The sequence below is a fragment of the Moschus berezovskii genome, chromosome 6 (assembly GCF_049115385.1).
Source record: "Moschus berezovskii isolate FMDL1 chromosome 6, NW_MosBer_1.0, whole genome shotgun sequence".
In the NCBI taxonomy this organism is placed as follows: Eukaryota; Metazoa; Chordata; class Mammalia; order Artiodactyla; family Moschidae; genus Moschus; species Moschus berezovskii.
The window spans coordinates 79,412,455-79,429,077 of NC_142465.1; the positions used below are offsets into that span (position 1 = coordinate 79,412,455).

Genomic DNA, 16,623 nt, shown 5'->3' on the forward strand with positions numbered 1-16,623 from the left:
ATTGCCTTCTCCTACCTTCCTGCAAAAATCAGGTCAGATTCCTGGTCTGTGTTCCGGGGTAATTGTTAGACCAAACTGTAGAGTGCGGTCCTCATGGAGTAACACCCATCACTCCTCTGTCCCTCCCTCTAAGATGGGGAAGCTGACCATGATGACTGGGGCCATTTTCTGGGGAAGCACCCCTGATGAAAGGGCAGGTGGGCCTCCATAGGTGGTCCAGCCCCACTGCTGTCCTTGTGGTGGGGGCAAAAAAGAAAAGTCCACCAGGACTCTCAGGCAGTAGGACCTTTTCTTCTGTTTCTTTATCTGAAAAATGGACCCGACACTTCCTAGTGCTGATGTGAGAGTAAAGCAGGAAAGGTGTGGACAGAGCCTGCCAGAGGGTGGCTAATGCTCAGCCCTCCAGATGCCTTCGCTCTTTGCTCAGGAACCAAACAGAAAATGAGACTGGTTCTCTGTTGCTGACTTTTCAGTTGCCAGATCACCAGCCTTCCGGGAAAGGTCCTCCGTTTCGAGAAAAGAAACTGTGCAGCAACTAAAAATAACCCAGGGTAGAAAGTAGCAGCATGCTCTCAGCCCTTCCCATACACGGTGTATTCATCCGAATGACCTTGACCACTAAGGCTGGGCCTCCTCAGGCGAGTTGCTGGGACCTGAAGGCACTAGGTCTGTGCCTGTCAGCAGGGCCAAGTCTAGAAGGACTTGATCAAAAGGAGTGGGGGTGGGGCGTGGACAGAGAGGCTGAGGGGTGGCCTTCGGCCCCTCTCCCAGGTACCAAGGGAGCAGAGCAGGGACAGGGGACTCTGCAGGGGAGGTCCTGGAAGACTTCTCAGAGGAGGTGAAGCCAGACTTTGGCTTTACAGGGTGAGTATGGTTTCTCCAGGTTCGATGCAGCAGGTGTCCCTGGCAGAAGGACCTGCATGAACAAACCCTAGAGGCCACGTGGATGTGACCTTCAGCAGCAGCAGTGTGACCAGTATGCGGTGAGGAGCTGGTGTGTTCTGGAACTGCGCCACGTGCTGGTGGCCTGAGGGTGAATACAGCAGGCAGGCTGGTGAGTGGGTGGGTGGGGAGGGCTGAGGGGGTGGAAAGACGGCCATGGGGTGGGGGAGTGGTTGGCCAAGGGACTCACGGTGTGTAGGTGGCAGGTCTCCTTCAAGGAGCCGAGGCAAGATGGGCTGTGTCAGAGGACGTGGGATGTCAGGGCTGGGGTTGATTCTCTAAGGGGGCAGTAGGAGGGTGGAAATAGGTCTGGGTGGGGCCTGTGGGCAGGGTGTTGGTAACTTGAGCCACTCAGAAATGAGGGTTTCACTTTCCCTTTTGGTTCTCCCAATATATCTGGACCAGAAGGTGTGCGTGGTTTATTGCAGAGACACACAGAAGGCGGCTGCACGCAGAGCTGAGAACAACTGGATCTTGTTCACACTCAGCCAGAGGAAGACCCCGGGTAAGCAGTGGGTAGGACCGCTGCCCATCTCCCCATCCTCAGGACGACTGTCTGAGAAAACCTTGATTATCACTGGTTGACAAAAGAAGGGAAATGGAAGCTCAGAGAGGTGAGACCATGGCCCGAAGGACAGAGCGTGGATGTGGAAGCAGCGGTATCTGACGGATTCCTCCCACCCTCGGGCCCCCTAAACAGTGCAGAGGGAGGTAGACGCCTGCTCAGGTGGTCTCAGCGTGGGATGTGGACCCCTGAGACATGAGCAGTGACCCAGAAGGAAGCTGTATGTTGTGGGTGCTGAGTCCTTTGGGAAGTCTCAAGAAAGTCGAGGGGGATAGAGGACGGCAGGGGGGCTAGAATCCTTCCTCCTTGTGGCCTGGCCACCTTGAGTCTGCCCCTGGGTGCTGTGCTGGGGCTGATGGGGGCAAACGGTTCCTTTTGAGACACAAGGAATCAGGTTTCATCACCCACCCTGTCTCTGAGTGCCCGCTCCATGCCAGGCCCTGGGGCAAAACGCAGGCCTGAGGGAGGAAGGACAGGAGACCAAGTGGGGAGACGCAGGCCTTGCTGCACAACGCCCACATCATGATACAGGTTTCACAATCTAAGACAAGAAGCCAAACTGAGGATACATCAGTGTAACAAGAGGGGCGTGAGATTAGATCTGTGTGTTTATAAAGGTGGAGACACACCTAGACATTTCTGGGTTATTAAACTCATGTGCCACTCCCCTCCCTTACACACCCAGGTCAGAAGGTCTGGACGTGGCCTCCATCTGTCCACGGAGAGCTGTGTGACCCTGGGCAAGTTGCCTCCCCGGGAATTGTTTGTTCACATCTCTTACCCATTTGTGAAAAACTGCATTCAGTCTTTTCATGTGGATTTTAGGCGCTCTTTGTGTTGGGAATGCTCATCTTTGTCCACTATAAATATTGCAGACAGTGTCTTCTGGTCTCTCATTATTTCTGAATTGGTTTGTGGCATCCTTTTGAAAATTTAGTCTTTAAGGGGTCTAATAAATCAGACCTTCCTTATGGCTCCAGCAATTGTGTCTTGATGAGAATGGTTTCCCAACTCAAAATTATTGTTAACATTTTTTTCCAGTAAGCTTGCATTTCTTTTCCTTTTCCATTTTCATTTAGATCCTCTGGAATTGATTGGTGATTACAATCTTATTGTTTCTTCCTCTTTCTCTTCACCCCTCTTCATTTTTTTCCTTCTTCTCCTTCTCCTCATTCAAGCAGGACATGTTTAAGGGGTACTTTTCTCGGTAGGAGTAGCACACCCATTTCTGTGCTTTCAAAAGTGCCTCCATTGCAGTCAGGAAATGACTCCACGCTTCTGCCCTCAAAGTCCCAGGCAGCAGTTTGGGAGCAGAGAGCGAGAGACTGGAGGAAGCTGGGCCCCACCCCCAGACCGACCTGGACTGGACATCCTGTGGGAGGGGAGGCTTAGGAATGTCCTGCTCAAGTCTTCAAGTCTCAGGATAGTATATCAGATTTCAGGTAGGCCTCGTGTTTTGCCACAGTTCTCTCTTCCTCTTTCTCCTCTTATAATAACACCATGGCTAGAGTAAGGGGACATGAAGAAATGCAGGTGTTTCCTGCTACCTGAGAGTACAGTGTTCATACCAAAGCTTTCTTAAACCAAGATGGTGGAGAGCATAGACCATGTAGGTCTCACATCCTCTTTTACTGGCAGAGGGTGATCTTCTGGAAAGCGTGGGATGCCCGTAAATGGAAACGCTCAGAAATCTGATGGCACTCTCTATCAGAAAGAGCTTGTATGAAGACAGACCAGGAATACAAATGGAATTACTCAACGGTAGGTAAAAGAGTTGTAGTGCTATGTCTCTGAGAATCTGGTGGTTTCCTGCCCCAGTAAGAGGTCCCACGCCTCGTGTTTTAGCCAGGCTGTGCCCGGGCAGCTGAAGGGCCCAGAAGCCCTGAAGCAGGAGGAGCGCAGAGAAGAGACAGAGCCCCCTCCCAGTGCTGGGAGCTGAAGAAACGCCACACAAATAGCCCCACAGGCAGGAAAGTACAAGAGTCCAAGGGGGACTGGAAGGGAAATAGAGGAAGACAGCAGGGGAGGAAGCCTTTGAGACGGGCCTCCAAGTGCAAGTAACATTTCACCTGGCAAGGCACGTGGGGAAAGGCCTTGGAGGGGAAGCCTGAGCGAAGGCCTGAGGCTGGGGGAACCAGAGTCCAGGCAGCTGGGAGTCCTCCAGGCCCCTCAACCAGGCCCTGTGGAGTCAGGAGGGTGAGTGAGACAGAGTTGGAGCCTGAGGAGGGCCTGGTGACGGGCTAAGGACTTGAATTTGACACTGCCTTTACCCCTCCTATCCCTGCCCATGGAGTGAGCTGTACCATGTGGAGGAAGAGGTTTGGAAGCATCTGTGTCTGCCCACGTGGAGGGAAGGGCTCTGGGTCTGGCCATGCAGTTGGGCAGGGACAGGATTCTCTAGGGTCCTCCCCTCTCCCACTGGCAGCCTTTCCAGTTAGTGACCAATCAGAGGCTAACAGAGGAGGACACCCAGATAGGAATCCAGCAGAAGGGAGAACCATCCAGCATCCACAGCCAGCGGAGGCCCCAGACAAGGGTCAGGACCAGGACAAGAACGGCAGGGCAGGATGGAAGAATAAGTCGTGGGGCTTGACGCATTTTCAAGTGTTTGGCGTCATCAGGACCAGCCCTTTCTGCCTCACCCTCCTCCTCTCTCTGCTTGGCTGTTGGTCCTTGTGTTCCCAATTTCAACTGGCCGCCCTGGCTCCTGGGCTCCTGCAGCTTCGAGGCAGAGAAGGAGGCAGGGGACCAGCCAGCTCTCCTCCCCACGTGCCTGGAGACGGGCTTGTCTGTGTCAATTCTCTCCCATCCACAAAGTCAGTGTCCACAGCCTCCGTCACCAGGCATACTCCCTAGTAACCAAGCTGATGGTTACTTTTCTTGAGGGGAACCCTGGGCATTGCAGAGGGACGGTGATAGAAAGATTCTGGGATCGGGGCTCAGGTTAGGGAGTTTGGGGGAAACTCTAAGGAAGTTGGGCCACTCTAGATGGGGTGCTGTAGAGAATGGCAGGGGCAGTTTTCCCAATGATTGTCTCAGTAACTCTTATCTCCTGAGAGTGGAGACAGAGCAAGGATAACGGTGCAATTGGTAAATAAGGAGCAGTCATGATTTTCAGCAAAGCGAGGGAGTGTGAAGACCTTGGGTTCCTGTTGCCGCCATCCCTGCTTTTTATTTATTATTTTTGTTAGCAGCAAAGTGAGAAGCAGCCGGGTATGGGATCTTGAGCCCAGGGAGTGGGGTGGGACCCAGTTCTCCATGAACAAGGTTTCTGACCTTGGACAAATTACAGAACATCTATGCTTCAGCTTCCTTAGCTGTAAACGGGGATACAGCGGTACACACCTCCTGGTTACCAGAACAATATGGATTATAATTTATAAAGTCTTAGAGTAACTACCAATGTGGAGCAAAATCAGAAATACAAGCCACTCTCATGAGTAGCTGTTACTGGAACTACAAGGCCGTTTACTATCATTTCAGTCAGGTCTTAGGAAGAATACTTAAATAAGTACTCTTTTGCCTTCTTAAAATACTGCCTCAGTGTAATTAACACGCTTTCTTTTCTCGTCTCCCAACAAAAGATAGTCACAGCAGAAACCAAAAGAAGTTCTCTCTCTATAAAGATCTGCTATTAAAACAAGAACAGAGATGAGACAAAGGATGGACAGCATCACATATGATATGTGTGAATGTAACTTTGTGCAGTTTCTTTGCATCACAAAGTAGCTTAAGTATGAAAAAATGTTAGGTGTTGATACCCTTGGATCCAGTCATTCTACTTCTAGAAATAGCGTAATGAAAGAATTTTAAATGTAGGCAAAGTTTTCTACAACAAGAGTGTTCTTTGCACTATTATTTACATAAAGAATTAAAAACAGCCTGAAGTCCAACCATCAGGAATGGACAGCAAAGACGACACCATTCCGGTCCTCCACTGACCAGGGCAGGACTGCAGGGATTGGAGTGGGGCTGGTGGGACTCCAGAAAAAAGGTTTGTGGGCTGAAGGCTATTGCAGAAGGGAGGAAGATGTGGGCTGTGGGAACTACAGCAGCAGGGACTTGATCAAGGCAGAGACTCGAGCATAGGGTGCATGACATCATTTTGCAATAAAAAGAGTCATTTTCCGATTAACATACATCCACAAATAGACATTTTTTACATTAAATCAAGTAGAGCATAGTCATCAGAAACCTGGGATTTGGATCAAAAAGCCTTGGGTTCCAGGCCGGGCTCCAGCAGGAATGTGAAAACTCAGACTGACCTAAGTGTAGGTGAGTTTCAGGAGCCTGCATGTCATACACAGTGGGTCTATATCACCTATAACCAATTAGTAACACAAGTGTTCCCAGTTCAGTTCAGTTCAGTCGCTCAGTTGTGTCCGACTCTCTGCGACCCCATGAATCACAGCACGCCAGGCCTCCCTGTCCATCACCAACTCCCGGAGTTCACTCAAACTCATGTCCATCCAGTTAGTGATGTCATCCAGCCATCTCATTCTCTGTCGTCCCCTTCTTCTCCCACCCCCAACCTTTCCCAGCATCAGAGTCTTTTCCAGTGAGTCAGCTCGTCGCATGAGGTGACCAAAGTATTGCAGTTTCAGCTTTAGCATCAGTCCTTTCAATGAACACCCAGGACTGATCTCCTTTAGAATGGACTGGTTGGATCTCCTTGCAGTACAAGGGACTCTCAAGAGTCTTCTCCAGCACCACAGTTCAAAAGCATCAATTCTTCGGCGATCAGCTTTCTTCACAGTCCAACTCTCACATCCATACATGACCACGGGAAAAACCATAGCCTTGACTAGATGGACCTTTGTTTTCCAAGTGATGTCTCTGCTTTTTAATATACTATCAAGGTTGGTCATAACTTTGCTTCCAAGGAGTAAGCGTCTTTTAATTTCATGGCTGCAATCAGCATCTGCAGTGATTTTGGAGCCCAAAAAAATAAAGTCTGATACTGTTTCCACTGTTTTTCCATCTATTTCCCATGAAGTGATGGGACCAGATGCCATGATCTTTGTTTTCTGAATGTTGAGCTTCAAGCCAACCTTTTCACTCTCCTCGTTCACTTTCATCAAGAGGCTTTTTAGTTCCTCTTCACTTTCTGCCATAAGGGTGGTGTCATCTGCATATCTGAGGTTACTGATATTTCTCCCAGCAATCTTGATTCCAACTTGTGCTTCTTCCAGCCCAGCGTTCCTCATGATGTACTCTGTTCAAGTGTTCCCAGTCTCATGTAATTTCGAGAATATTCCCTTCCTACCTGTTCTTCTGTCTCTGATTTTATTGCTCCTATAACTTCACAGATGGCTGTCTCCCCTCTGATTATCCTCTCCTTGTGCCCCAACAGGAGAGAAGGGCTCTGACTGGGAAGGACGGCGGGAGGATGAGTAAATTTCCTTAACAAAAGATCTGCAGAGCCCAGGGGACAGAGAACCACACTGGGTTAAGTCCACGGTGGCACTGGTGGCCGGCCCAGGGGAAACCACCCAGGAGCTTGGCCCTTGCTGCTCTGTACAGCCTCTGCTCATGAGTGATCAAGCCCACAATCTGTTTTCTCTTCCCCAAGGGTGAAACGACACCTTCCAGCCTGACACAGGCGGGTGAGCTGAAGGGAGATCTCTGAGACCCTGCTCCTGACACCATGAGCTCAGAAGATCTCAGGACCTGCTCAGGTAGTCAGCCACCTCGTCTCTGGCAGGTTCTTACTTGTGAGCCAGGATTGAGGGTGGTGGCTCCAGGCCAAATTAACCTGCCGAGTAATCAGGAACCAAGAAAGGCGTGGATAAGCATCCCCCAGAGAGGCAATGGGGAGTCCCCTAACACTGGCGGTCTGTCCCCACAGACTCTGTCCTGGTCCTCTCCTCGGAGCCACAGCCAAGATGCTAAGTTCCTCCCCCTGCCTCCTGACCCCCGGCTAATGACTCAGACGTGAGACCAGGACAGCCAATGGAGTGGGGTGGGCACAGCAGAGGAATTCCCCAAGGCCATGTGGGACAGGGAGAGGAGGTCCCCTGCAGCTTCTCCTGCCCTCGCCCTTGGTCCACACTCCTTCTGCTCCCAGACCCTGGGTGTCAGCACAGAAGCAGTTTCCTCCACCTCTCGCCCTGCTGCCCACCCAGCTGCTCTGTGAGGGTCAGCGGACTCTAAACTAAACCCCAATCTAGCCTTTGCTGCCTCCCATACCTGCCTCCCAGCTCTGGAGCACCTTCCCTGACCTAACCTGTAAAATGAGAAGAATATTTCCCTATGTTGTGATGAGGATCAAACATGTGTATCCGTGGCCTGGGCCAGGGCCTACCACATAGGTCCTGCCTAGTGTGGTGCTGTCCTCTCTCCCTGGAATGTGTTAGTTCCAAGTAGAAACCTCTCCCCTTCTCTGGAATCCCCTCCCCCGTGCTGTGCTGGGGCACCTGCCCAGGGCTCCAAAATAGAAACACCTGATTACCAGGTGACTGCCTCAGGCAGGTGCTAGCTCTATTGTTCTCAAACTCCCATGCAGACGCCCAGGTGCTCCGTTATTCCTCCACCCACACCGACCCTAATCAATCAACACCCAGATCTAGTGCTGTGGGTTCCCCTCCATGGGAGCCCTGAGTTCATTTCTCCCTTAGAGATGCTGAGAAAAAGAAAACCTAAGAACACCTAACACTTCAGGGAAGAGAGATAGAGGAAGAGATCTGTCGTATCTTCATTTAATAAGGACACTGATATCACTGAATTAAGGCCCCACACTTAAGGCCTCACTTCACCTAGCTACTGCCTTAAAGCCCCTATCCTGTAATGCAGTCACCGCAGAGTGGGAGGGTCTGGGCGTTAACTTATGAATTGGGGCTGGTGCATACAGTCCACCTGAGACCCCAGATAAATCCATCAACAGCATGCAGATGAGTGCTGCTCAGAAAGGGGGAACTTTTACCACTCACACTCGATACCATTTACATCACACCATAGTTTATTGGAATCTTCAATTTTATTTTTCTGTCTAGAGAGCCAAAGCTTTTATACGGATGTCACTGAGTATGTCCAGGAGAGTGTGAGATGGGAAAAACTGCTATTCCTGCTCGCTGAAGACATACCCTGGGAGAATTTTGTGACCAAGGCAGATTTGTCCAGGCAACCAAGCAGGTACACCAGGAATGTCACCAACTTGCCCCAGGAAGATTCTCCCATGCTAGTTTCCTCCACGCAGATCCTATGTTTGGGGTCGAGGATGTTCCTCCCCAAGCCCTATGTGGAATGTTTCCTCCGTGTTATTTGTTGGCAGTGAATGACATTGGGTTGAGAAGAGACTAAACCGGCAAGGAAGGGCAGGTAATATGACCTCGGACAAGTTACTGAACTACTCTATGCTTCATCGTGTGTTCAGTGTTATTGTGAGGACACTGAGATTATGCACGCAAGTGCTTTTCACTATTGCTGACACAGAGTAGGTGCTCAATTAATGTTAATTTCAAAATAAGCTTGTTGGGATGAATCAGGGACCTTTATCCTGGAGATGAGAAACAAGAAGTTCTTCCTTTGGCTCAAGCCAGAAAATCCTGATCCGAACATCATTTTGTGTTTCTGGGGTTTCCAACTAGAACTCTTTCATTCCCCATCTTAGGAATTATACCAACACTGCAGGTTCCTGCTAGCCAATAAGGCAGAGAGGCTGGAGGGGAACTGGCTGGACCTGGTGGGATCCTGGATCTAGCACTGTCCAACTCTGGGCCTGTAGGTTTAAGACTTTGAGTGTCAGATTTGTTATGTGTCCAGTGGGAATAGCAATTCAATCTGATGGATTGTGGTGATGGCCTCAGAGTGAACTGCAGAGTCAGAGGTGGGGAACCAAGTCCAATCATCTCGTCCAAATGCCCAGGGAGGCCTAGACCAGGGTCAGACCCAGGGGTCAGGGTGGAGCAGAGGGTCCATGTTGGAGGACTAGTAGGCAGGCTTGGGGAGCAGGGCCAGGACTAGAGTGAAGAGAGTAGGCCCCAAGGACACAGAACTGAAGGGGCTGTGACCCTAGCACAGATCCTAGGAGTGGGAGAGGGAACATATCTTCCCTTCCTGACGGGATCCCAACAAGTTGGGCTAGAGGGCCCTGGGTGACCGTGTCCTCCACACCCTGCCTGGGACCTGGCTTCTCACTCCATCTGGGAGTGAGAAGTCTCACTAGTCTCTTCTAGTCTACGTGGAGCCTCCCTGTCAGTGGGAAGGCCGTGTGGCTCAGTGAGCCCTCCAGGGTCATCATAAGTGGCTGCGATTATGTGTCATTTGAGGGATTCTGAGGAACCTCACATATCCCCACCAAAGAGGAGAACACCTCCTCCACCAGCTGTGCAAGTGCCGGTCTCTTCAGGCTCAGCCATTCGGATGGGTGTTTTCTCAAGTCTCCTGAATCTTTAGAGGTTCCATAAAGTTGCACACAGCCTTAGGGTACAGGCTCATGAAGCTGTCACAAATTAAGATGAGACCCCTGAGAGGTCAGGGGTGCTGGGTGCTGGGTCAGGAGTCAGTGAGGTGGGCTGGAGGGGCCACGGGGAACAGGGCTCACAGCACATCTCCTGCTTCTCAGTCAATATGGGCAGTGGACAGACCCAGTGTCTTTCTCTTGAGAAGGCCAAGGGTATCAGGCTTGGATGAGAGCAGATGCCAGGCAAAATGATCGTTAAGGGTCCTTCTAGCTGTGTTTTGATAAAAAATAAAATTCTAGGCACACAGTAGGCCAATATGAAAAGTATGAGAACACAGTCGTGGGACTGTCCTTAGATTTCCCATCATGGGCCAATTTGGGGCATCCCACAACCACCCTCAGATTCTAGAACTCAATAGAAGGATGCACAGACTCACTTAAAGCTTCAGGATGCCAATTATGGTTTATTACAGGGAAGGATGCAGTTTCCCATCAGCCACAGGGCAGAGTCTGAGCAGGTTTCACACACGAAGCATCCGTTGTCCCCAGGATGCATTACTGTCCTGGATTCAGTGGGGCAGGACATGTGGAACAGTGCCCGCCAGGGTCGCTCACCCTATTTAACATCAAATCACTCTGACCTGTCATCTCCAGCCCCTCCCAAGGTCAGACTAATGCCCTAAAGCCCAGCTCCTCCAGAGGTCAGAACTGATACCACACGACCCGGAGGCCCATCACATGTCAACTTGTCAGACTGTCCAGTGGCCAAAGTATCAGGCAGACGAGGACATTCTTATCAGCCTGAATTTTCTTGGGGCCTAGGGACCACATCCTAGCAGCCAAGAGCAAAGAACGAGTGGACTCCTCACTATACACTAAGGTCCTTGAATGAAGGGTTTTCTGCTCTAATCCCACTTCTCTTTGTTTATCTGTGAAGTTCCCATTTTACACACATTCTGGAAGTGATGGTATTGGTCTACCTTTGAGGTGTCTAGATCAAATATCTCTCTGAACTTAAAGGTATCCTAAGATGACCTTCGCTTATTTATGCCATGATTGAATATGTACATGGAGCTCTGCTAACTGCTAAGTCACTTTAGTCGTGTCCGACTCTGTGTGACCCCATAGACGGAAGCCCACCAGGCTCCCCCATCCCTGGGATTCTCCAGGCAAGAACACTGGAGTGGGTTGCCATTTCCTTCTCCATGGAGCACTAAAAATATCTAAATAAGGGTTTAAGGTTGGAAAAGTTTTTACATTAGTAAAATTCTAGTGATTTACAATAAAATCTCTGTGGTTTATGCAGGATAGAGCTTGTTGAGCCTGTTTCACAGACAAGCTGTCTTTCTAAGGCTTTACTGTTCATTGTTACAGGGAAGAGGAATATGCACTACGAGAATATCTGAGCAAGCTGCAAACAGTCTTGGCCAGGGAGGACCAAGACAGCCTCCAAAAATGCCAGCAGGAAAAGGAGAGGTTTTTGAAGGAGTTTCCTCGGGTAAAACAGGAGCTGGAGGAGAACATAAAAAAGCTCCATGAGCTCGCAGACAGTGTTGACAAGGTGCACAGGGACTGCACCATCTCCAATGTGGTAGCCTCCTCCACCAGCATTGTGTCTGGTGCCCTGGGCATTCTTGGCCTGGTTCTGGCACCATTTACAGCAGGCCTCAGCCTGGAACTCTCAGTCACTGGAATAGGGCTGGGAGCAGCAGCTGCTGTAACAGGTTTGTCCACCATGGTGGTGGAAAGTATAAGCACGTCATCAGCAGAAACCCAGGCCAGTTGCCTTGACAATTCCGGAATAAAATCCTATAGAAGGCATCTCTACAAAGTTAAAGACTTTGGGAGGCATATTCGTGCCATCAAGGTGGCCAGAGGCAACCCTCGATTAGTAGCCACTGCTCAGCGCTACATAACCAACGGGCGAGTCTCTGTCCAAAGTGCCAAACAGGTGAGAAGACATTTCCGAGGCACAGCTCTGGCAGCAACTAGAACAGCCCGCATCGGGAGTGGAGTGGTGTCAGGTTTATTCATGGCGCTGGACGTGTACTCCCTGGTGAAAGACGCACAGCACTTGCAGGAGGGGGCAAAGACAGCATCGGCTGAGAACATGAGGCAGAAAGCCCAGGAGCTGGAGACGATGTTGGAGGAGCTCACCTGGATCTATGAGTGTCTGCAATAGGGCCTTAGAAAACATCACTACGAACAAAGCTAGTGGAGGTAATGGAATTCCAGTTGAGCTACTTCAAATCCTGAAAGATGATGCTGTGATCATGCTGCATTCAATAGGCCAGCAAATTTAGAAAACTCAGCAGTGGCCACAGGACTGGAAAAGGTCAGTTTTCATTCCAGTCCCAAAGTAGGGCAATACCAAAGAATGCTCAAACTACCGCACAATTGTTTTCATCTCACACGCTAGTAAAGTCATGCTCAAAATTCTCCAAGCCAGGCTTCAGCAATACGTGAACCGTGAACTTCGAGATGTTCAAGCTTGTTTTAGAAAAGGCAGAAGCACCAGAGATCAAATTGCCAACATCCGCTGGATCATGGAAAAAGCAAGAGAGTTCCAGAAAAACATCTATTTCTGCTTCATTGACTCTGCCAAAGCCTTTGACTGTGTGGATCACAATAAACTGTGGAAAATTCTGAAAGAGATGGAATTTCCAGACCCCATGATCTGCCTCTTGAGAAACCTGTATGCAGGTCAGGAAGCAACAGTTAGAACTGGACATGGAACAACAGAATGGTTCCAAATAGGAAAAGGAGTACGTCAAGGCTGTATATTGTCACCCTGCTTATTTAACTTATATGCAGAGTACATCATGAGGAACGCTGGGCTGGAAGAAGCAGAAGCTAGAATCAAGATTGCCGGGAGAAATATCAATAACTTCGGATATGCAGACGACACAACCCTTATGGCAGAAAGTGAAGAGGAACTAAAAAGTCTCTTGAGGAAAGTGAAAGAGGAGAGTGAAAAAGTTGGCTTAAAGGTCACCATTCAGAAAACAAAGATTATGGCAAATGGTCCCGTCACTTCATGGGAAATAGATGGGGAAACAGTGGAAACAGTGTCAGACTTTATTTTGGGGGGCTCCAAAATCACTGCAGGTGCTGATTGCAGCCATGAAATTAAAAGACGCTTACTCCTTGGAAGGAAAGTTATGACCAATCTAGATAATATAATAAAAGCAGAGACATTACTCTGCCAACAAAGGTCCATCTAGTCAAGGCTATGGTTTTTCAGTGGTCATGTATGGATGAGAGTTGGACTGTGAAGAAAGTTGGTCACCGAAGAATTGACGCTTTTGAACTGTGGTGCTGAAGAAGACTCTTGAGAGTCCCTTGGACTGCAAGGAGATCCAACCAGTCCATTCTAAAGGAGATCAGTCCTGGGTGTTCATTGGAAGGACTGATTCTAAAGCTGAAACTCCAATACTTTGGCCACCTCATGCGAAGAGTGGACTCACTGGAAAAGACTCTGATGCTGGGAGGAATTGGGGGCAGGAGGAGAAGGGGACGACAGAGAATGAGATGGCTGTATGGCATCAGCGACTTGACGGACATGAGTTTGGGTGAACTCCAGGAGTTGGTGATGGACAGGGAGGCCTGGCGTGCTGTGATTCATGGGGTCGCAAAGAGTCGGACACAACTGAGTGACTGAACTGAAGTGAACTGGGCCACACCTAGAGCAATGCAGGGACCAGGGACATGGGCAGGTTCAAGGGGAGAAACCGCTTATTTGGACTGAAGAAGACGCTGAGGGCAGAATAATGGAGAGACAGGGAGAGTAGCCATGAGTGGCTGGGAATAGGGGAGCTTTGAAAATGGGAGAAAGCCAAAGAGTTAGGATTCTAGAGACCCAGCACAAGTAGCAAGGGCTCCTCTATCACCCTCCCCAGGGCTTGACATTCCAGCAAGAAGGGTTTCTCCCTGGTGATGGGCTCTAGCCCTGCTTCGCCAGCATCAACTCACCTGTGAACTCAGTAGGTACTGACTTGTTTGTTTCCATGTTTTATTAAAGTATAGTTGATTTACAGTATTTTATTAGCTTCAGGTGTATAGCAAAGTGATTCAATCATATGTGTATCTCTGTACATATTTATCCTTTTTAAATTTTTTATAAGTTCTTCAGTTCAGTTCAGTCGCTCAGTCGTGTCCAACTCTTTGCAACCCCACGGACTGCAAGACGCCAGGCCTCCATGTCCATCACCAACTCCCGGAGTTCACTCAAACTCATGTCCATTGAGTCGGCGATGCCATCCAACCAGCTCAGTCTCTGTCGTCCCCTTCTCCTTCCGCCTTCAATCTTTCCCAGCATCAGGGTCTTTTCAAATGAGTCAGCTCTTGGCATCAGGTGGCCAAAGGATTGGAGTTTCACTTTCAGCATCAGTCCTTCCAATGAATATTCAGGACTGATTTCCTTCAGGATGGACTGGTTGGATCTCCTTGCACTCCAAGGAACTCTCAGGAGTGTTCTACAACACCACAGTTCAAAAGCATCAATTCTTCAACACTCAGCCTTCTCCATGGTCCAGCTGTCACATCCGTACATGACTACTGGAACAATCACAGCTTTGACTATAGGGGACTTTGTCAGCAAAGTGATGTCTCTGCTTTTTAATACGCTGTAGAGGTTGACTATAACTTTTCTTCCAAGAAGCAAATGTCTTTTAATTTCATGGCTGCAGTCACCATCTACAGTGATTTGGAGCCCAAGATAATGAAGTCTGTCACTGCTTCCATTTCATCCCCATCGAGGAGGGTTGCATGATACCAAATTCTCTCCCCACTCATGGAATATGAGAGATGTGGGACACAGCAGAGTGGGCCCCAGAGTCTCTGTGAAGGAAGAGTCCAGGCAGCTTTCCCCATGAGGTGGGGCTGTATCAGAAGTGAGCTAACACTTGATACCAGTTGCAGAGGGTCCCCATTGGCCCCACCAGACTCAGCTCCCTGTGGTCCCTAAGGACTCGGGCCTTGAGCTCACTTCTTGGGACAAGAGGTAATTGATGTTTATGACTCATCTCAAGCTAACAGGGAGCATTTATGGAAGGAAAGTACATTTTTAGACTATTGGAAGGTTTAAGGATTTGTCTCCCTCTAAGGAAATGGCATAGTCCAAAAAAGCAGACCGACCAGCCAGTTTCCCCATTTGGGGGCAAGTCTGAGATAGTAAATATTTCCATCACAGGACTGTCGTAGCTTGCACAATGGTGTGTGTGAAAGTGTTTTACAGACTGTAAAGGGTTCAGGTGCTATGTTTTCCCACAATGGTTCAGCTTTTTAACAACTTGCTTTAATTTTTGAAAATCATCAAATTTACCATTTTACCCATTTTAAGTGTCAGTTCAGTGCTATTAGGGACACTCACATCACTGTACAACCAGCATCACCATACATCCACAGAATGTTTTACATCAAAATGAAACAGTCCCAAATGTATACTTTTGCCTCATTCTCCTCCCTCTCCACCCCTGGCAAGCACCAGCGTACCCCTGATTTTTATGAACTTGACTCCTATCAGGACCTCATGTGAGTGGAATCATACAATATTTGTCCTTTGTGACGGGATTTTTTTCTTTGTTTTTTACTTCCTGTGGTAAAATATACACAACATAAAATTCACCACTAAACCATTTCTAAGTGCACAGGCGAGTGGTATCAATGCATCATATGTTGTGCAGCCACCACCCCATCCATCTCCATATCCTTTCTCCTGAAACCTGAGCTCCACTAGACCAGACCTCCCGCTCCCTCTCCCCCAGCCCCAGACAACCACCATGCTACTGTCTGTCTTTATCAATTTGCCTACTCCGCAAACCTAATAAAAACAGAAAATACAATAATTTTTTGTAACTGTTTTATTTCACTGAACATAATGTCTTCAAGGAGGATCCAGGCTGTGGCATGTGTCTGAATTTTCTTCCTTTTAAAATAATTTTTTAAAAAAGAACTTTCTTCCTTTTTTAAGTGATTCATAGTCTGTGTATGTATAGACAGAATTTTTCTTATATTATTTTGCTTTCTTGCGCACTTTCGCTATTGTGATGAGAGCAGCCTGGCAGTGAGTGGCCAAGACCAGTTCCCCTGAGGTCACCTGTGCTGTCAGCCTGGAAGGGATGCCCTGTGCTCTTCCCCAGATGCCCATCTCCATCAGCAACTCTGATGACTCTAAAGCCCTCTGGTCACATGCTCAGTCTGAAGCTCCCTACTCCCTCCCACTGATCCTGTGCAAAGCGACGAGGACAGGCAGGCGGGTTGCTGCAGCCATCCTGGGTCCTTCTCTTGTGATGCCGGGGTCAAGTAGAGCCCAAGTTTATCGTCATTGAATCTTTAGGATCTCCACATGGGGTGGTCTCAGCTCACGTCCCTGGATTGAAGTCTTGCGGCATCCTCACCTTGATTTGAGTCTGCAGCTCCCGTGGTTGCTCTCCCTGAGCTTGTGTTTATTGAGTCCATGATGGTCTGGCATCTGTTAGGCATTCTCGGCAGAGGACCTTCATGACAACTGGACACAGCTCCTCTGGATTAGCTGAGTTCTGCATCTCAGGGTGGTTTTGCTTAACTTCCAGATAAACTCATGCTAGTGCAAGAGAGAACAATCAGTAGGAGGTAGGTTACTGGGGGAATAATTATTTAAAGGGGAAAATAAAGGAATTTTAAACAAGGACTGGTGTTTACAATAGGCAAATGACAACCTCGGTTTGAATCTTGG

General features: G+C 48.9%; 1 protein-coding gene across 1 annotated transcript; it reads left to right on the forward strand.

Annotated features, from left to right (window-relative positions):
• Positions 1–2,815: 2,815 nt before the first annotated feature.
• On the forward strand, positions 2,816–15,754 carry LOC148777659 (apolipoprotein L3-like). The gene is made up of 4 exons (XM_088837183.1): positions 2,816–3,268; positions 7,080–7,185; positions 8,500–8,638; positions 11,283–15,754. The coding sequence occupies exons 2-4, from the start codon at positions 7,155–7,157 to the stop codon at positions 12,088–12,090; spliced, it is 978 nt and encodes a 325-aa protein (XP_088693309.1). The 5' UTR covers positions 2,816–3,268; positions 7,080–7,154; the 3' UTR covers positions 12,091–15,754.
• Positions 15,755–16,623: the final 869 nt, after the last annotated feature.

Bases quoted from the DNA above. Each gene is read 5' to 3' on its own strand.
- LOC148777659 (XM_088837183.1), top strand. From the start codon at position 7,155: ATGAGCTCAGAAGATCTCAGGACCTGCTCAG. The intron at 7,186-8,499 runs GTAGTCAGCCAC...TTTTCTGTCTAG, and splicing joins AGATCTCAGGACCTGCTCAG to AGAGCCAAAGCTTTTATACG. The intron at 8,639-11,282 runs GTACACCAGGAA...TCATTGTTACAG, and splicing joins TTGTCCAGGCAACCAAGCAG to GGAAGAGGAATATGCACTAC.